Raw genomic sequence first — 22,520 nt, 5'->3', positions numbered from 1 at the left:
CCTGGGAGGAGAATATGTTTAGTATTGATTGATTCTGTTAAGTCTGTATATTCACAACTCTGTCAAAATTCATTTGTTCCCATTCTCTGAGCAAAACATCCACATCATACTTTGCGGAGCTACTTTACATGTATGCTGATACTGTCTATTGATAATGAGGATTTGGTTATCAATTTCCTCCTACTTTGATGTACATGTGTAATTAAAATTGCAATATCATTTCGAATGCTGCTGCATGGAGTAAAATAATATCTTCGTAACAGAAATACCATACTTGTTAGGCAGATGTATGGTTTCCTGGAAGTATTTTGCGAAAGCAGTAATCAAGGAGAGTTACTATGCAGTGCTTGCAATATTCTTCTTTTTCTTGGGATGTATTATGGCTCAAAAAAACTAAAAATCCCCCCACCGCACTCCATTATTAATGAACAGGTCAGGTCAGAGGGAGGCAAGGACATAACTTCCTCCAATTGGGCTTTGTCTGTTAAATCATAGTGCTTTGTGGTACAGACTGAAAATAGTTTTATGTTAAGTTCAGATACTACCTTTAAACCAAGTCCTCCTGCAGAAAACCAATTTCAGGTTGGAGGAAGGTAGTTCTGTAAGAGGCGATCAAAACGTTTCTGTTTGAGGGCGTTGCTGCATCATATATTCTGCAGCATATACAGGGTGATTCGCGAAGATTTGAAAATATTTTAATATGTTATTCCACAAGTAAAACTAAACAAAAAAGTTTACATAAACATAGGTCCGCAAATGTTTAGTTACGGAGTTACGGCTAATAAAAGATTTTGCCTGAAATTTAGCAACTTCGCTAATATTAAGCAATCGAAAAACTGTATGAGGTTAAAGCAAAGCATGATTTCCATTTATTTTGTTGTTCTTGATCTGGTGAATCTAATAAAACATGTCCCAGATATGTATCTGCAGTAGTTTCCAGAACATCCACAGAAGCAAAGACGTAATTCTGTAAAAATTTTATTTTATTAAGTACTTCGTCCAATTTGTTTTTTAAATTCCAGACAACTGCACAAAGTTTTCAACAGAAGTTGTAGAGAATTTAATTTTGGAAAAATGATGGTAATAATGTTAGCAGAAACTGTATAAATGTGTCAAATAATCTGCTTTTATTAATGTCATACCACAGGTAAATTCTTGTTACTATGTGGTTTCACTTAAATACACTGTTGTTATTATGTTCTTTCAATGAACAAAACAGAAAACTAACTCGTTTCAAGGTTAGGAAACAACTGAAACAACTCACTAACATTTGGCAACAATGACATAAATGTTTCTACATTCTTAATGGAAAGTAAACACATTTACTTATATAATAATCTTTGCTGCTCAGGATGTTCTGGAAAAAATTGGGTTTTCTCGTGGTAATTCACATTCTGCTTGCACGACATCTTGATCACGTAACTAGCAATCTGTATCCGGTGCTCCCTCTCTCTGAATCCAGTGTGAAATGGGTCCAGTATTTATGCCTGTGCGGAGTTAAGTGTTCCCTCATCGGTCCACTCCATGCCAGGTACTCCGTCTGAGATACATGCCTGTCAGTAGCAGCAACCATTGTATTTGCTAGCTGTAGCAATTCTGACTGCTGTGCATGTACTTTTTGGATGTTACCAGTTACTAATTTTGTCATGTGACATTCTGTTCCACCTCCAAGTTGTACTATGTGCTCACTCTTTTGATTGCCATCATTTAAGCTTTCCTGCGCACTGTGCTATTCTATTACTGTAGCCAGCCACCTCAGGTCCTCCGTCTGAGGTCCGCACCCAGTAGGGGCGGTTGTCAGATTATTTTGTGGACATTGGTGTTCAAATTGCCATTCATTCTCGAAATGACTGTCCTTCAGTACTTGATTTGCTGTCTGAAGTATCACCATACGTGCACCACGTGTTGTGGTAGGTTATTTGCTCTGTCATCGTTTCCAAAGTTATTTCCTCCAGAGTTTGAATGTTGCTTCCGTAGTGTCTTTAGGAAATTGAGTGCTGAATTCCAGGCAGAGCAAAGCTTATTTCCATGTCATGGTTGATAAGATTCTGTTGTTGTTGTTGTGGTCTGCAGTCCAGATACTGGTTTGATGCAGCTCTCCATGCTACTCTATCCTGTGCAAGGTTCTTCAATTCCCAGTTCCTACTGAGACCTACATCCTTCTGAATCTGTTTAGCGTATTTATGGTTTGGTCTCCATCTACGATTTTCACCCTCCGTGCTGCCCTCCAATACTAAATTGGTGACCCCTTGATGCCTCGGAATATGCCCTACCAACCGCCCTACCAACTGATCCCTTCTTCTAGTCAAGTTGTGCCACAAATTTCTCTTCTCTCCAATTCCATTCAATACTTCCTCATTACTTATGCGATCTACCCATCTAATCTTCAGCATTCTTGTGTTGCACCACTTTTCGAAAGCTTCTATTCTCTTTTTGTCTAAACTATTTATCGTCCACGTTTCACTTCCATACACGGCTACACTCCATACAAATACTTTCAGAAACGATTTCCTGACACTTAAATCTATACTTGATGTTAACAAATTTCTCTTCTTCAGAAATGCTTTCCTTGCCATTGCCAGTCTGCATTTTATATCCTCTCTACTTTGACCATCATCAGTTATTTTGCTCCCCAAGCAGCAAAACTCATTTACTACTTTAAGTGTATCATTGCCTAATCTAATTCCTGCAGCATCACCTGATTTAATTCAACTACATTCCATTATCCTTGTTTTGCTTTTGTTGATGTTCATCGTATATATTCCTTTCAAGACACTATCCATTCCATTCAGCTGCTCTTCTAGGTCCTTTGCTGTCTCTGACAGAATTACAATGTCTTCGGCGAACCTCAAAGTTTTTATTTCTTCTCCCTGGATTTTAATACCTACTCCAAACTTTTCTTTTGTTTCCTTTACTGCTTGCTCAATATAGAGATTGAATAACATCAGGGATAGGCTACAACCCTGTCTCACTCCCTTCCCAACCACTGCTTCCCTTTCATGCCCCTTGACTCTTATAACTGCCATCTGGTTTCTGTACAAATTGTAAATAGCCTTTCGCTCTCTGTATTTTACCCCTGCCACCTTCAGAATTTGAAAGAGAGTATTCCAGTCAACATTGTCAGGAGATTTCTCTAAGTCTACAAATGCTAGAAATGTAGGTTTGCCTTTCCTTAATCTATTTTCTAAGATAAGTCGTAGGGTCAGTATTGCCTCATGTGTTCCAACATTTCTACGGAATCCAAACTGATCTTCCCCGAGGTCGGCTTCTACCAGTTTTTCCATTCATCTGTAAAGAATTTGTGTTAGTATTTTGCAGCCGTGGCTTATTAAACTGATAGTTCGATAATTTTCAGATCTGTCAACACCTGCCTTCTTTTGGATTGGAATTATTATATTCTTCTTGAAGTCTGAGGGTATATATAGACCATCTATATACTCCTTCAACCTTTCTGCTTTCCCTTCTTTGCTTAGAACTGGGTTTTCATCTGAGCTCTTGATATTCATGCAAGTGGTTCTCTTTCCTCCAAAGGTCTCTTTAATTTTCCTGTAGGCAGTATCTATCTTACCCCTAGTGACATGCACCTCTACATCCTTACATTTTTCCTCAAGCCATCCCTGCTTAGCGATTTTGCACTTCATATCGATCTCATTTTTGAGACATTTGTATTCCGTTTTGCCTGCTTCATTTACTGCATTTTTATATTTTCTCCTTTCATCAGTTAAATTCAGTATCTCTTGTGTTACCCAAGGATTTCTATTAGCCCTCGTCTTTTTACCTACTTGATCCTCTTCTACCTTCGCTATTTTGTCTCAAAGCTACCCATTCTTCTTCTACTGTATTTCTTTCTCCCATTCTTGTCAATTGTTCCCTAATGCTCTCCCTGAAGCTCTGTACAACCTCTGGTTCTGATTCGGTGTGGCTTTTATTTTAATGGATTCTTTAATAACACTGTCCCAGTAGCTGGGTGTCTGTGTCTGAATCTTGACCATCGTAATTCATTGAATGATTTAGTTCCAAGCAATGTACGGTTATAACTGACTTGGAAGCCTATTTGGGTCTGGTATACTGCTAGTGCATCTTACACCTGATGTCAATGCAATGGTCCCAATAGTGTGGCCAATATATGATATACCACATTGACGTGGTATGTGATAAATGCCCAGTTTCTGTTGGCACAGATCCTCCATTACACTCCCTAACAGAGCCTTAATCTTGGTTGAAGACCAGAAAATACTGAGACATTCTATTTGAGAAGAATTCTGCTGATTTTATCAGATACCAGTCCAGCATGTGGCAAAAAAGCAACCTTCTTTGCTTCTTCGTGTACTTCTGACCATCTGGCAGAGAAGCAGGGTGCAGTGCATTCTGAATATCAATGTGGTATTACATATATCGATCAGACCAACAGGATCATTGACATCACATGTAAGGAGCACCAACACTATGCCAGACTCAAACAGGCTTCCAGGTCAGCTATAGCCAAACATTGTTTGGAACTAAATCATTTTATGTATTAAGATGATGTGAAGATACAGACACCTAGATACTGGGTTGTGTTATTAAAGATCCATTTAAATAAAGGTCACACAGAATCTTATCAATCATGACATGGGATATCATCTTAGCTGTCCCTGGAATGCAACACTCAATCTCCTAAAGATGGATTGGAGGCAACAGCCAAACTCTGGAGGAAATAACTTAGGAAATGGTGACAGAGCAAATAACCCAGCACAACCAACACATGGTGCACAGCTGGTGATCCTTCAGACAGCAAACCAAATACAGCAGGACAGTCATTTCAAGAACGAACGGCAGTTTGACACCAGTGCCAGAAAATAATGTGACAGCTACACCTAGTGAGCACAGACCTCGGAATAATCACCTGAAATGGCCGGCTACAGTAATAGAACAACAGTCAACTGGAAAGTCTAAATGATGGCAATCAGAAGACTATACATCCAGTCCTAACTTGAGAGGGAACAGAATGACAGATTACAAAATTACCAACCAGCAGCAGCCAAAAAGTACACACACAGCAGTCATAACAGCTACGTCTAGAAGGTTGCTGCTACTGACCACACGTACCTCATACAGAGCAGTTGGTGTGGTGCAGACCAATGACAGAGTGCCTAGCCCCACATAGGCATAAATATTGAACCCATTACACACTGGATTCGGCCTCAGGGAGCACCTTATGAAGACTGCAAGTTACACGATCGAAATATCATGCAAGTAAAATGCAGATTACTGGCAGAAAACCCGATTTTCCAAGTTGACAAAGCCTCACCGGGAGAGCCTGGTAGACCTACAGAAACAGTGTTGTTATAATAATTGTGGTGTATTTTCATTTAATTAGGGGCCTTAATTTATCTGTTTACTTCAGCACATAATATACAGAGCATATACAGATGATGAGAGAAATCTGGGATGAAACTTCCCTGTGACTTGTCTCGTGCATAACCTGGACTGTGATTAGGGAACTGTGACTGTGCGTGATATCTGTAGCAAATAATTAGCACAGGCACTTAAAACAGGAGCCACTTCTGGCAATGGTAGGTACAGTCTTTAGTGCTAAGAAGTGTTAACATATCAGTTGGCAGGAAGAAGCAACTCACAGCAAGTGTTATGAGCGTTGGCAGGAGGTGACCATTTGGATTTTATACATTCTGCTCAGGAGGCTCATTGGCCAAAAGGTCTACTGTCAAAATTATTTTGTGTAACAGTTTTGCACTTACGAAATAGGGATTCAGTCAGCAGCCCATGCAAGGGCAGGACAGGATCTTAGGCCATGGCAGGTGTAACTGTGATTTTAAAAGTGTTCCATGTATTAAGTTGGATCTTTCAGTGGTTAGTAAAGATGTTATACTGTTATGGACAACTGAAAGAGTTGGCAAGTGCGGTTCCCATGTGTTTTTTGTTTTTGTGTTTAATGAATGAATACTTGCTCAGTGGACAGAAGTCTCATATCAGAATATGGAGACATCAGTAGCTGCATGTAGTCTTCTGTGACAACGAGGCGAACTTGATGAGGTCCAATAGATTACAGTAAATGCTTTTGTTCCATTGGGAACTTCAGTTGTACATTCTTTTGTTTTTTTCCTTTTTGACTGTAGGGTGTCATCCTGTGTTGTTTTACGGAGGAGATGCTAGAAAGTGGTTGAAGATGGAGTAAAGAGGGTTTGCGGTGCTTGTTTTCCAATTCAGTGGTTAGGTCTGAGAACCTTTTCAAAGTAGCTGGATTGCTAAGCTGCATTGTCTAGCTAAGTAGGAGTAACGATTTTAACTTTGTTATATGTGTAAAAATGCACAGAATTAATTTGGGTGAAATGTTTTTAAGGAAGTCTATGGAGCAATATGTCACATATAATTTGCCTCACGTGCCACACATCATCAAGAATATGTCAATTCTGCCTGTGGCCACAGATGTTACTTCACACAACACCAAGGAAGCTCCTTGGACTAGACAGAAAGAATGTTACACCCATCTGCAACTGAAGAAATTTCTCCGGAATTGAGCTGTTTTTAAAACCACTTTTCTATCTTTATTACCATATTGAAAATTATTCTCAGATTCTTGCACATTATCTCAGTTACTTGTTTTGCACTGTCTACACTTCTCCCAGCAAGTTAGCAGCAGTAGAAATCAAGCTCTGAATTATGCCTACGGTAACAGCACTGCATATGAGTTCAGACTCACAAACCTACTCCTGCAAAAATTTCGCTTTTTATTGGGAACTGACAGTATCTCATATGTTTTTGGAACTAATTTTCCCTCGCAGCTTCTCTCGATAGTGAGATCATACTATACACCTTATATGAAATAATAACTACAGTAATAATTGTACTGGTATATCAAATTCTGAAGTATATTTAAAAACAAAGATGATGTGACTTACCATACGAAAGCGCTGGCAGGTCGAAAGAAACACAATCAAACACATACATACACACAAAATTCTAGCTTTCGCAACCAATGGTTGCTTCGTCAGGAAAGAGGGAAGGAGAGGGAAAGATGAAAGGATGTGGGTTTTAAGGGAGAGGGTAAGGAGTCATTCCAATCCCGGGAGCGGAAAGACTTACCTTAGGGGGAAAAGGACAGGTATACACTCGCGCGCACACACACACACACACACACACACACACACACACACACACACACATCCATCCGCACATACACAGACACCATACGGTGGTGTCTGTGTATGTGCGGATGGATATGTGTGTGTGTGCGCGAGTGTATACCTGTCCTTTTCCCCCTAAGGTAAGTCTTTCCGCTCCCGGGATTGGAATGACTCCTTACCCTCTCCCTTAAAACCCACATCCTTTCGTCTTTCCCTCTCCTTCCCTCTTTCCTGACGAAGCAACCATTGGTTGCGAAAGCTAGAATTTTGTGTGTATGTATGTGTTTGTTTGTGTTTCTTTCGACCTGCCAGCGCTTTCGTATGGTAAGTCACATCATGTTTGTTTTTCAATATATTTTTCCCGCGTGGAATGTTTCCCTATTATATTCATATCATAAATTCTGAAGTATACCGCATACTGGGAGTCAACTGTACTCACAGTCCATTCTTTGAGATTCCAGAAAGGAACAGTTATTATACTGCCATTTTATTGTGGTAGAACTTTAATTCATTGAGGCCACAAACATAATTTTTGTTGTACACAGTTTATAATACAAAAATCACCAAAAACAGCATCTCATCTTCAGAATATTGATATGAAGTATGCCATGTATACAATTTGTACTACATTAGCTTATCTCAGCACAGTGGTAATGACGTGTCTTTTGTCAGAAGTGATTAGTAATGAAAGTAACAAATAACAAATATTTAGTAATGGATAAATAGCTCTGTAGTGCCAACACTGACAATACAAAATTTTGTCATCAGTTAACCGTAATTATAAGTTCATGTTGCAGCTTTTTTGAACTTCACAGCAGTGATCTTGTGCAATCAAATATGCATAACACAAAGTAGGGCTGCTCAGTAAATTTAGCGAATTTTAATTTTTCATTTTCTGATTAATGTGACAAGAACCTGAATATGTAGGTAATCAGTTCTGTTTTCTAAATTCCTGTGTATTTATGTTTTTTTCAGTATGCACAGTATCAGCGCTTTGCTGCTGAAGAGTATGTGCTGCAAGCAGGCGGTATCTTGTGCCCCCAGCCAGGTTGTGGTATGGGCATATTGGCTGATCCTGACTGCAGACGTATAACGTGCACCGGTGGTTGTGGGGTGTGTTCCTTAATTTTATACAATATTTTTATTGTCACTCTGTCCATTTCTTTCTATACAAAACCAGGGAATGAGCTATAATGACAAGATAAAATAAATAGTTTTCTGAAAGCAGAAACAGAGAGGGAACTCGGTGTACTCCATGAAGACATAGAAGCAGGACAGACATGATAAATATTGTAAAACATTTTAATAATTTGAACTACAAGAATTGGGACCTTTATAATTGATAACAATAACTAAATCATGAGTGAAAATGAAATGTATCCCAGAAATATGCATCTAAAAACTTGTCAAATAAATAAAAGGGATGTAGTTACCCACCTAATCCAAAACTCAATTTGATACCACTTAGGGAACTTGCTAAAGATTTGGAACATGGATTTATTGTTGCAGGTAATTGATACTGCAAAATTCAAATTCCTTCCTAATCAGTCGTGCTGTTAATGCATTGTGGATTGGAGAATTGTTTGTTATTGGTTCCTTGCATCTTATTTATGATAAATATTGTGATACAGAATATATGACATGTTCCAGGTGGTTGTAATTACAGTGTGGTGACTCAGGAAGATCCAGTGTGGGCTGTAATTATCATATGGCAGTTAAGCTTAGTAGATATGCTAACAGTTTAATGTGAAACCAATTTACACTGGAAGAAAATTAGTTCAAATTTTGACCACCGGATGCAAATCTGGCACTGTAGAGATTCTTGTCGACACCTCTGGTGCTCATATTGAACTAACTGTGTAAGCAGCAATATCTAGATGTTGTGAGTTGGACAGCTACCCCTTGTTACAGATGTTGTATGTCGTAGGCTGGGCAGACAGGTAAAACAGGACAGGTGGTGAACTGTCAAGACGCTAACATCAGACTTTACTCCTGGACAGCGTACAAATGTGTCTGAACAGAAACACTGCACTGAACACTCATAATGGTAGGCCTCCACAACTGACGACTGTGCATGTGCCAATGTTAATACCACGAGATCTGCAACTACGACTGAAATTGGCACGGGACCATCGGCACTGGACATTGACGCAGTGGCAGAACGTTGCATGGTCTGATGAACCTTGATACCTTCATTATCATTCCAATGGCAGGGTGCGAATCTGTCGTATTACAGGGAAAGCTCCTTGACACCTGTACTGTGAGACAGCAAGCTGGCGGTGGGTCGATTATGTTCTGGGGAACATTCACATGGGCATCCATGGGTGCAGTGGAGTTCGTGCGAGGCGTGCTTGCAGATTACGTATACCCCTTCTTGACGATCGTGTTTTCCGATGGCAGTGGCATTTTTCAGCAAAATAATGTGCTGTGTCATAAGACCAAGATTGTGATAGAGTGGTTCAAGGAAAACAGTGGCGAGTTCCAATGTGCTGGTCCCCTCAACTTGCCAGATCTGAACCTATCTGTCACATCTGGGATGTTATTGGACATAGCGTCAGAGCTCATCCCTGGAATTTACGGGGATTAGGTGACTCGTGTGTGCAGATGTGGTGCCAATACCCTCCAACCTACCAAGGCCTCATTGCTTCCATGCTACAATGCATTACTGCTGTTATCTTTGCCAAACATGGACATACCGATTTTAGGTAGGTAGTCATAATGTTCAGGCTGATCAGTGTATACATCTTTGTTGCATTCACAGCCCCAGATTTGCACCTGGTGGCCAACATTTGAACTAAGTTTTTTCCAGAAGCATAAATAGCTTCCACATTAATGCATTAAAGTATGTATCAAGTTTTGCTGCTGTATGATAATTACAGCCCATACTGAACCTCTGTTAGTGGCTGCACTTTAATTATAACCACATACTATCATTTCTAACATGTTTCATTAACATCAACATATGGGTAAATTTGGATCTTTTACGGATACATGATCAGTTATTTATTTTGTTCAGGAATTTGCTTATGATGTAGAAATGTTTTATGTGATGAGTGAGGAAAGGCAAGCACTCACCTATAGATAGGAGGGATGGAAAGGGCTGGACCAACTAGGATAAGGTGGGGTATGTGGAGCAATGAGAGGTAAGAGACACGGAGGCAGATAGCTTTCAGCATTCAGTTAACAATTATGATTCAATGGAGAGATCTTATGACATATGAGTAATTGGAGGGGGGGAGGGGGTGCAAAGTTGCTACTCGAAAAGAGTAAGGTGGAAGATTATGAGAGAGGAAAGTGTGAGCAAGGGACGAGAACTTCGGTAACTAGTGGGAAAGACATGACTGAGCATCTGAGCATGGTAGCTAGCAGAAATAGAAGCCACAGGAATTGGAAGAATTGAGGGTATAATGGAGGGAAAGTTATCTCCTGTACAGTCCAATGCAGGTGGTTTTTATTTTTAGCAACCGATGGACAACTGTGTTCTTAGGCATAATTTTGCAGTTGTATTTATCTGATGGATAGCTATTTAGTGTGAGTGTGGCTTCAGCTGCCAGAGACTGTAGTCGTGTGTGTGTGTGTGTGTGTGTGTGTGTGTGTGATCTATTTTCGATAAAGGCTTTGGCCTTGTTGGCCAAAAGATTATATTGCGACAGTCTCTTTGTTGTGCCTCTCTGTGACTCAGCATCTCTGCTATATGGTGTGTGGCAACTTTCCTTTTCATAATATTGTCACATTCCATCCTGGATTTTCCATTCTTTGATAGCTATTTAGTTGTCACACTCACACGGAAGACTTTGCATTACTTTGAGCACAGCTGGTACTAGACATAGCTGTTTTCTTGTGTGGTAATGTCTTTGATTGAATAGGAATTAACTCTGAGTGGAATGCAGTTGGAGATGCTGGATGTTTCGTGTAGAGCAAGTCGAGCACTTGCTTGTCCACAGGAGAATGACCTATGGAATGCAGGGTTAGGAGTAGCAGTGGTGTAAACATTGACGAGGCAATGTATCTTATAGCAAGAAGGAGTAATGATCCAGAAACAGTGAAACATTATAAAAACTATTGCACTGTATTAAGAAAAGTTATTAAAAAGTCCAGAAGTATGTGCATTATGCCTGAGATTAGCGCTTCTGATAATAAAATTAAAACAATTTGGAATATTGTTTAAAGCAAAGAGAGCAACCGAAAGCACAGGAAGATTGTATTTCTATCAAACTCAATGGAAAGTTTGTCAATAGAAAGTCAGAAGTAGAAAACATGTTAATAATCATTTTTAAGTGTTGTAGAGAAAATATGATCCAGCTATTCATTAGAAAATGCAAGGCAGCTCGAAGAGGCAATACCTATACAATTTGATAAAACTGAAATTCAACCCACCTCACCTACTGAAATTAGGGAGAGGATAAATTCATTCAAAATGAAAAGCTTGCATGGAATTGATGGGATTTCTGACAGAGTACTAAAAACTTGTTCCCAGCAGATAAGTAGGATTCTCAGCCACATATGTAATGGCTCACTGAAACAGGGCATTTTTCCAGACAGATTGCAATATGCTATTGTTAAACCAGCGCATGAAAAAGGGAATAGGTCTGATGCTAACAACTTTGCCCAATCTCACTTCGGACAGTTTTATCCAAAATGTTTGAAAACGTAATGTATTCCAAGACTGGCATCACATATTTGTAAAGTTGGAGTTCTAACAAAATGTCAGTTACGTTTTCAAAAAGGCTTTTCAACAGAAAATGCTCTATGTGCTTTTACTGATCTAGCATTAAATGCTCTGAATAACTGAACATCACTCATTGGGATATTTTGTGATCTCTCAAAAGGTTTTCGACTGCGTGAATCATGAAATTCTTCTAGATAAGCTTAAGTATTGTGGTGTGAGTGGGACAGTGTACAAATGGTTTAATTCATATTTAACTGGAAGAATGTAGAAGGTTGAAATTAACAGTACAGACATTCTGCGAAACTCAGCAGAGTCCTCTAACTGGGTAGGTATCAAGAATGGTGTCCCACAGGGTTCAGTCTTGGGGTCCCGTATTGTTTTTAATGTATATTAGTGACTTGCTACTCTATATTCAGGAAGATGCGAAGCTAGTTCTTTTTGCTGATGATCCAAGTATAGTAATCATACACAACAAATAAGAATCAGCTGAGGAAATTGTAAATAATGTCTTTCATAAAATTATTAAGTGCTTCTTTGCAAATAGACTCGCACTAAATTTTGAGAAAACACAGTACATACAATTCTGTACAGTAAATGGCATAACACCATTGATAAATATAGACTTTGATTAGAAATCTGTTACCGAGGCAGAATATTCCAAATTTCAGTGTGTGCATTTATGAGAAATTGAATTGGAAGAAACACATTGATGATCTGCTGAAATGTTTAGGTTCAGCTACTTATGCTATTAGGGTTATTGCAAATTTTGGTGATAAACTTATCAGTAAATTAGCCTACTATGCCTGTTTTCATTCTCTGCTTTCATATGGCTTCATATTTTGGGGTAATTCATCATTAAGAGAAAAGGGTATTCATTGCACAAAAGCATGTAATCAGGATAATAGTTAGCCTACCCAAGATCACGTTGCAGACATTTATTTGAGGAACTTGGGGCATTCACAATACCTTCGCAATAAATATATTCACTCATGAAATTTATTATTAACAACCTACCCCAATTCAAACATGATAGCAAGGTGCTTAGCTACAACACTAGAAGGAAGGACGATCTTCACTATTCTGGGTTAAATCTGACTTTGGCTTAGAAAGGGGTGAATTATGCTGCCACAAAAATCTTTGGTCTTTTGCCAAATAGCATTAAAAGTCTGACAGATAGCCAACCAGTATTTAAAAACAAATTAAAAGAATTTCTTAATGTCAACTCCTTCGACTCAAAATATGAATTTTTAGATACAAAGTAGCAACTGTAAAAAAAAATTATTATTATATTGTGTAAAGAAAACTTATCTTAAACTGACACATTCTACATCACTACAAAATGTAATATTCATGATCTATTGAACGAGTACTCATGTAGCGTAATGTAATTGATTACAACTCAGGGGATGGGGGTACGGTGTTGGGTGTGTTACTTCTCATCTTATTTCGTGGCATGATAAAAAGTTGCACAGAAGCCTTTTTAAAATACAGTGATGAGTCAAAACATTATAACTGCCTGCTTAACAGCTTGTTTGTCCATTTTTGGAATGAAATACACCAATGATTCTGTGTATCAGGGGTCCATCAGAGTGCTAGTACGTTTATGGAGGTATGGGGCATAAGATGTCTATGCACAGATTATGTAATTTGCCTGAATAATGGGGCACTGATATGCGTATGCCATAATGGCATCTGTTTGCGACCCAGATAGTGCAAATTTGGTCGCCAAGACATCAATGTGAGTTCAATATAATGCTCCTCAAACCACTGTAGCATGGTTCCGGCTCCAAGACATGAACAATTATACTTCCAAAAGATGACATCACCATCAGGGAAAACCTCTAGTGTGAAGGGATGCAGCTGTCAGCTTGTCTTTGATTACTACCACAGGTCCCATGCAAGCACAGAAGAACGCCTTCTGTAACGTAACACTGCTTCCACCACCCTGCATCTGTGGCGTGCTGCATGTTTTGCGCCACCGTTCACCTCGATGAAGGCGTTTATGGAGATGGCTATCGATCTAGTATAGGAAAAATGTGATTCATCCGAAAAGCCGACACGTTTCCATTGATCAGCGGTCAAATCCTGATGGTCCCATGCCCACTGCAGTCATAATTGATGTCCTCAGGGGCTCAGCACTCATTTGCTGGGTACAGGCTTGGCGACCTCAGGATTCCTGAGCTGGGGACTGGTAAACTCCGCCAGTCCCTTGTCACCATAAGCTCTAGGCTTGCTTCAGTGACCACCGTGCGCCATGGCAGTGGAACATTGTGTTTCAGGGAATGGAGATCTTGGCTTGGCCACCTGGATTGCGACGACTGAGTAAACCTCTATAAAAGAAAACCTCAGTCGCAAGGTGTGCTGCACGCTGAAGGGATGTGTGGCTGTTGAGGTGGAACAGTCGTTAGTGGGCAACCTCTGGGGAACCTGCCAAACCTCTGTTGCATAAGGCTTACTCAGGCATGCGGGGCTCTGTCCAAGTGGACCCTTATTTCCCTAGCTGCTCATGGGACCAAAATGGATCCTCTGCAATCTTCCTTTACTTCTCCCAGTGGAAACTAGGCCGCTGGAAGGTACTAACGTCCCAACTAATAAGTGGGCTCGGGTAGACACGAGAATAAGGCAGCACACAGCAGTGAAGAGTAACAGAACACAGGCTAATAATCAGTATGTGTTTTTAATGATAAAAAGGAAAGAAGGAAGTTTTGAGAAAGTCTTGCCTTTTTACATCCAGAAAGGCTTAGAAGGAAAAGCCGCCGCTTTAAAATCTGTAAAGCAGTTGCAAAAGGAGATGTTATTGGTTGAAGCATCCAGTTCCCAATAAGTAACCTACAGAGTGCTAAGTGGCAGGATGAGTATGCCATCGATACAAAGCTCCACAGCACTTTGAACTTCAGCAAAGCATTGTATCATGTAGGGACCTCGTTGATCTACTGAATTGAAGAGTGAGTGGGCTCCAGAGGGAATTGTGGATGTTCAGAACATTATGAAAAGGGTGGATGGAAAACTGGTAAAATCTGACTCCTTCATTCTTACCTTCAACACCCCCAAACTCCCAGATAATATCAAGGCAGGCTTCCTTTGCCTAAACATACAGCTGTATGTCCCAAACTCAATGCACTGCTTCAAATGCCTGCATTTTGGGCATACAACCGTAGGGTGTAAAGGACAAGCGACATATGGCAACTGCGGTAAGGCTGCTCACGAAGGAGTTGGTTGCTCATCTCCAGCCAAATGTATCAGTTGCTCTGGGCACCACCCTGTTTGGAGTAGGGACTGCAGAATCTTTCTAGAGGAATACAAAGTACAGGAAATAAAAACAGCCAGCCCTATGGTGAGACCAAAAAGTCCATGCAGCCTCCCACATTTGTTACATCTTTTGCATCAAGCGTCAATGCTTCAGAAGTCTACTGTGAAAGCTGATGCCTCTATGCGAACAGGGATGGCAAGTGTTGGCACTAACACCTGGATGTGTCAGTGCACTTGCAAGGCAGCAAGTGTTCCAGAGCCTGTAGCCTCCCACCCCCCCTACAACTGAAGGAAAACGCACAGTGGCCAACGTGGCTGAGCCCCAGGCACCTCTAATGGCTGAGGCTGTTCAGAAGCCCAGCACGGCCATTACCACTCCTACTCCAGTTCCAGCAAAGCCCACAAAACTCTGAGAAGCTACTGTAAAGCAACAACAGCAGGTAAAATCAAGTCATGAACAATCCAACCATGTTGATGTGATTCTACCTGATGTTTCATCTGACTCTTCCCCAGAGCTGATGGAGTATGAGGTCTGTGTGGAGCAATCATCTTGCCCCACAACTGAACCTCCACCCACTGCAGTCTCCCCACACCGGTGGAGAGACAGGATGAAGGTGCTACCCCCCACGATAGATGGCTCCCATACTTCAGTGGAATTTGCAGGGGGTTCAGGATGCATGTGGAGGAACATCATCTATTGTCCTAGGGTAGACCACTGTGTTTATGTCTCCAGGAGACTAATTTCCATACATCATACACCCTGAGCCTCAGGGCTACGTTCTCCACAAAAAGTAAGACATGAAGAGAGAGATCTAGAGGAGGAGTAGGTATTTTCGTCAGTACCGACTACCACTCTTCGCCTCTCTCCCTTACAATGACTTTACGAACATTGGCCATATCAGTGTACGTGCATCATCCATTGACAATATGTTGCCTGTACTTACTGCTGCATGATGTGCTTGACGAAGAGGCACTAAACGGCCTTCATACACAGCTAGCCCACCCCTTCATCTTCTGTGGTGATTGCGGCTCTGCAAATACCTGTCCCAGGGGTAGAGCATTTCATAGGCGTCTCATGTCATCGTGTGCTAAATAAGAGACAGAGCACGCATTTCCGCACTGCAACAGGATCATTCTCTGCCATCAGTCTCTTGCTTTGCTCTCCAGCCATTGCTCACATGGCTCATGGGAAGTGGTCAACACCTTGCACGGCAGTGATCACTTCCCGATCTGGATCCACTTGCCAGACAGGGTGGAACCCGAAAGGAAACTGCCATGATGGGTGCTCAGTAGAGCACATTGGACACTTTACAGGCATCTAGCCCAGTTCTAACATTCTGCCAAAGTCGAAGCATGGGTGGAACATTTTACCAAAATGATCCACCATGCTGCTGCAGCATCCATTCCACAGTTCATGGGACAACAGAAGAGGCAACCTGTCCCTTGGTGTAGTGACAAATGCCGCTCGGCAATCAGACTAGGTGTGCAGCTCTGCATAAGTTCAAGTGTCAGCCAACTGTAGAGAATATTGGGGCCATTCAGGTGGTGAGGGCAAAGTGTTGCCAGATTATTCGAGAGAGCACAAAGAGGTCATGGCAATGGTTCCTGAACACTATGAATCATTCCACAAAGAGTTCTGTTGTATGGGAGACCATCAGGAGAATTTCTGGGAGAGGAGGTAGGTGCTCCATGGCTGCTGTTGTGGGGAATGGCACTTTCCAAACCAATCCACGAGACATTGCCCAGACGGTGGTGGCCTATTTTGCTACAGTTGCTGCAACCACCAGTCAGGATCCAGGTTTTCAGCACCATAGAGTGGTTGCTGAGAGGAACCATTTGGATTTCTGGTCCACCTCTGATGAAGATTACAACTGCCCATTTTCTGTGTGGGAGCTGGATTCTGCATTGTCTGCGGCTCGTGACACATCCCCTGGTCATGACAGAATCCATTACAGTATGGTGCAGCACCTCACCAGATGACACAAAGATATCCTCCTCTTACTTTTCAATGCCATTTGGGCATCAAGTCACTTTCCCGACTCGTGGTGTGAGGCCATTTTGATTCCTCTTTTAAAACCTGGGAAAGACCAAACATGTCCGAGTAATTATCTTAGTGTTGCTCTCACTAGCTGCAAGGGAAAGACCTTGGAGCAGATGGTCAACCGCCACCTTGTCTGGATCTTAGAATCCAGGCAACTCCGTAGACACTTTCACCCTGTGGGTTTAGGAGGTGTCGCTCCACTTTTGATAACCTGGCCCTCCTGGAGGTGGCTATACTACAGGCTTTCCTGCACCAGCATCACCTAGGTATATTTTTTGACATCAAGAAGGCCTACAATATTACAGCATTTTATCCTAGAGCAACTTTATGAATGAGGTTTTTGTGGTTATCTTCCCATTTTTATTTGGTCCTTTATCTTGCTGTGGTATGTTCGATACCGAGTCGGTGATGTCCTGTCTGATCGCTGTGAGTAGGATAATGGTGTCCCTCATGGTAGTGTTTTAAGTGTGAATGTCTTTGCCATACTTATTAATAGTGTTACATTAGTAGTGCAAAGTCCTGTTCATTGTTCGTTGTTTGTGGATGACTTCTCTGTGTTTTGCTCTTCTTCCAGCCTTGCAAGGGCAACACGTAAGTTGCAACTAACTCTTCAATGTTTGGATGGAGGGGTGCAGAAGACTGGATTTAAGTTTTCAACCAAGAAGTCTGTGTGCATTCTTTTTAACTGTTCTCATTCCATTCTAAACTTTTCTGAGTTGTGGATGAAGGACACTGTTCTTAATTTTAAAGACACAGTGAGGTTTCTGGGTCTCATATTTGACTGTAAACATGGTTGGCACATCTTAAGAACCTAAAGAAACAGTCACTTAAGGCTCTCTGTATTTTAAAATGTCTTAGCCACAGTACATGTGGAGCCGATAGGACTTGTCTGCTCCAGTTTTACAGGGCATTTGTGCAATCTCAGCTTGATTATGGGTGCATGGTGTATTGGTCTGCGATGGCATGGTGCACCATGAAGGGATTCGGTTGGCCACTGGGGCATTCAGAACAAGCCCCATATCAAGTATCTGTGCAAAGGCTGGTGAACCACTACTTCATGTCAGGTGACGGCTACTCGTGCCAAGTATATAAAACACTGTCCATACCATACACACCTGCATACCATACCTATTCTCGGCTTCTACTGGCAGGGCTTTTTCATAACTGGCAACGAGCAATGAGGCGCTATGGGATTCGCGCACAGGATTGCCTTTTAAAAATGGGTGTGGCTCGTCTTAATGTTTTATGTCTAGGTTGGAACAGATTTCCACCTTGGCTCCTCCAGAAACACAGACTTATTTTAGATTTTACTAATTTTAAGAAAGATAGTATGCTGGATTTTACATACCAATCTCTGTTGTTTGATGTTTTAGATAAGCATCACAGTTTCACAGTAGTTTAAAACTGATGGCTCCAAACAAGAGAATTCCCCTGGCTGCTGTGCAGGGTTCCCTGACCATGTCACAAGATTTGCCTTCCTGAAGAGTATACCATTTTCACAATGGAGCTCCACACAATCCTGAAGGCATTGGAGCTGATGCGTCATATTCGGGGCAACCGTTTTCTCATCTGCTCCTGTTCCCTTAGTGCCTTACAATCCTTACGCAACCTGTACCCTGCTGAGGAGTTGGTCCAGCTGATATATGACCAACTATACTTGCTCCAACAGCATAGTAAGCAGGTGACAGGTCAAGTAGGGATACAGGGAAATGAACAGTCTAATCGGACTGCAAAGGAGGCCTACAGAAGACAGAATGTGGCACAGTGTCCTATTTCATTGCAGGCTGTCATTTCTGCACTACACAAGAAGTGTATGCAGTTGTGAGATGAGGAATGGCTGGCAGTGATGGCCAATAAGCTGCGGTTGGTGAGGTCAACACCTGCCATTTGCTCGGGCGGGATGAAGTGACCCTCATTTGTCTTAGAATTGGGCACTGCCCTTTCACACACAGCTTTTTACTCTGTCAAGAGATCCCCCGTTTTGTGATGCTTGTGGCACGCACATCTCTATTCGCCGTATTTTAACAGAGTGCATTTTATACTGTGATGCAGGGGCAGAAGCAACTATTGGTGGGGATCTGCCCTCTATTTTAGCTGATGGCGAGACAAGTGTAACTAAGGCTTTAAAGTTTTCTTATGTGTCTGGACTCTGGCCCAAACCTTTAGGCTGAAGGTTTTAGTGTGTTGGAGAGTGGCTGGCTCCTCCTTTCTTAATCTTGAAGTCAGCCAGCCACATCCATCTCCCATATTATTTTAGCTCCTTATACCAGTTTCTTTCTGTCTAATGTTTTGATGCTAACGCTATACTTCGGTCCTTGCTTCTGTGCGGGTACACACCTAGTTTTCCAACTTTTGTTACCTGTGTTTTACATGCTGTTTTGTCTTCCTGTTTTGTGTATTTTACTGACACTTGTCTCAATCAGTTTTCACATGGATGCTGAAGACCTTCCTGTCATTCACCCATACAAACATCTCCATCCATCCATAATTTATGATGTCCTTGGGTCAACATGTGAACACGGAGGGGTGGTCTGCTGCAGAGCTCCATGTTCAGCAATGTACGATGAATGGTGTGCTTCGAAACACTCGTGCGTGCACCAGCATTGTGCTCTTTTGGTAGAGATGCCACCGATCACCATCTATCCTCCTTTACAGAGCAGACAAATATTTGAACCTCACATTCTGTCAGCAGTTGTGGATGCCAACCATTTAGTGCCTAGTGGTAGTTTCACTGTCCTTCTACCTTTTTCAGTAAATGGTCGTGACAGTAGCACTTGAACATGCGACCGGCTTCACCATTTTTGAGATATTCATTCACAGGCTCTGGTAATAATAATTTGCATTTTGTCAAAGTCACTTATATCAATGGATTTCCACATTTGCAGCCCATATCTTTGCTAGGTGATCCCCCATCTGTGTCTGCTCTGTGTACATACTTTTGTTACCTCATGTGCCCGCAACGCCGCCAGGCAGCATCCAACGTCTTGGTAGGCAGAGATCATAATGTTGTGGCTGATCAGTGTAAGTTACTGATTTGAAAAGATGTTGCTTTGCAGTGTCACGGGTTTGTTAGTGTCACTGGAAGAAATAGCATGGGAAAAATTTTTTTTTGGACTGGTTGGAGGAGATACTGTCCATCTGTAAAGACCACAGAAATGTTGTTAGCATATTGAGGTAATTTCTGTTTCCTATCCCACCTGGGTACCACTATTCCAAGGTAGGGACATTTGGCATGGAGTGTGTGCCAGTTAACAAATTTGAGGGACTGTTTCATATCAACAGAGGATTTTGTGAAATTCCAGAAGTTAAAAATCAACATCCAGGATAGTAGCTCATTGAACTGAGGAGACCCAAACGAAGTGGATTTGTGACTAGAGTTGAGGTTCTGGCAAAAAAAAAATACCTGTCTGCCAGGCAGTTTATATTTCGGACTAGATTATCATTGATTTATATAGGTTTGTCCTTCACGTCTTTCATAGCCCAAAATTAGATTTGGTAAAAGATTTTTTATTGCTACTGTTGAATTGACATTGATTGCTGACAGTTTAACCATAGAAGAAATGTATTGTGGGACTGTTCAAAATATTACAAAGTGTTCAATATATGCGATATATGCATGAGACGTAGAGTTCTCTCAAAGTATTACATGTTCATTTAAGACTTAAGACATAAATTGGCAGATGTGTGATATGTGTAGAAAGGTAACAAAACTAAAATAAGAGCATATAAAATAAATATATGCTAAGCACTTTGTGTTCATGCTGTACACAGCGCCTAACACTGGATGATGTTGTATCTTGGTAAACTGTAGGGTTACAGTACTGTTGATACAACCTTACCAGGTTGGAATGTGAGAGACTGCAGCTTGAAATTACATATGCAGTGATAGAATACCTTCGCACATGTGGAATTATGTCCTGTTTTGTATCCCATGCAGAACATGATGGCCCAAATGAAAATTTTTCCAAAAGTGTTTAAAACAGTATTGAAATTTCTGGGAAAACTGTGTGTATGTTAACAAAGAACATGTTTTGAAAGACTTGAGTTTCCGTCTTCTTAGTGAATGAATGTAGTTTTGCACTTTTGAACAAACTTCATATTTTCCTGAAATACTTCCTAGTAAAGAATTAATACATTTTTAAGTTGAAATATCAGCATTATACAATTAAAGCTCTCAGGTATTTGTTTCAAATTGATAAAACTTCACATGTTTCAGAAATACCTACCAGCAAGGAATGAACACATGCAAAAGCTAAAACATCAAGTCATTACAGTTAACACTCAGTGATATTAGTCTCCTTTTGAAGCACTAAAGTGCCCTCTTACAAATGTTACAAATTTGTGTGTTGCACAGTTTAAATATAATATTACACTATAGGATTCAATGACATTTTGTTGATGTTAACATAATGCCTCTTTTTCCAGTTTGTCTTCTGCCGTCAGTGCCTGCAAGGTTACCATATTGGTGATTGTGTCATAGATGGCGAGAGTGGAAATGCAGGCAACATTGGTGATTGTCAGTATAGTGTGGATCCAAATAGAGCTGCTCAGGTACATGATATTCTGTATTTTGGAGTTGTGAAAGAAAATTACTGCAGCACTGTTTATCGTAATATTCACTGCCTGTAATAATTACAAACTATAATTATATGAGAAAAAAACCACTTGATCTCATGACTAGTATTATCTTGGACAGTGTAATGTTAATGCATGTTCTGTTGTTTTGGTGTCGTATTATTGTGGACTATGTAGGCTACAATTTTTGTGGTTGCTGCTGGCAGACTCTGTTCTCAAAGGTGCCAGGTCGATGCCAGCTGAAAATCTCAAAACACCAGTCACTAAGAAGTAAATTCATGTTCTGCTTCTCTATCGCATATGTATTTTACCTCCTTTATATACATTCCATGTTAGATTTTACTATAGCATATGACTTGAACAAAGCTCACAATACATATATGCCTTTGTCATTTAGCTCTGTTTGTCTTCTCCGAGTCTCCCTTGAAAACTGACTACTTGACCATTATCTTGTGCAGTGAGGTACTGTGGTCCACAGCGAATCTCCGAGATGAGGCGGCTTTTTCATAGAATGACTGTCCCGTTGAGCAAGTATCTCCAAGTGCAGGAATCCAAGTGCCCATTGCCTCTGCCTTGCAGATATGCTGCCTCCACTTTCACTCTAATGGCATGCACAAAATAAACAAAAATTCCTGCACAATATACAGCCCAAAACAAACACGTACTTACTAAAATAGAAATGCTTGCTCAAGGTCACAACTACCTTATGCTGGAGAGGGAGGGGGATAACACATCACTTTCTTCTTAACCCCCCCCCCCCCCCACTCCACACACACACACACACACACACACACACTTAGACAAGAATGTCATGACAAGTCAATTATCCAAACAACTAAAAATGTTTTTTACTATTTTACAA

At 41.0% G+C, this 22,520-nt stretch overlaps 1 protein-coding gene across 1 annotated transcript in view; it reads left to right on the top strand.

The window, feature by feature from the left end:
- Window positions 1–22,520, top strand: part of LOC124605682 (E3 ubiquitin-protein ligase parkin) — a 57,451-nt gene that overhangs the window by 28,777 nt on the left and 6,154 nt on the right. Inside the window, exons 6-7 of the mRNA XM_047137538.1 lie at window positions 8,100–8,237; window positions 21,509–21,634. Coding sequence (XP_046993494.1) covers window positions 8,100–8,237; window positions 21,509–21,634 — 264 coding nt within the window. The remainder of the gene's footprint in view (window positions 1–8,099; window positions 8,238–21,508; window positions 21,635–22,520) is intronic.

The sequence above is a fragment of the Schistocerca americana genome, chromosome 3, assembly GCF_021461395.2.
Source record: "Schistocerca americana isolate TAMUIC-IGC-003095 chromosome 3, iqSchAmer2.1, whole genome shotgun sequence".
Lineage (NCBI taxonomy): Eukaryota > Metazoa > Arthropoda > Insecta > Orthoptera > Acrididae > Schistocerca > Schistocerca americana.
This window is presented reverse-complemented; position numbering and strand designations above follow the sequence as displayed.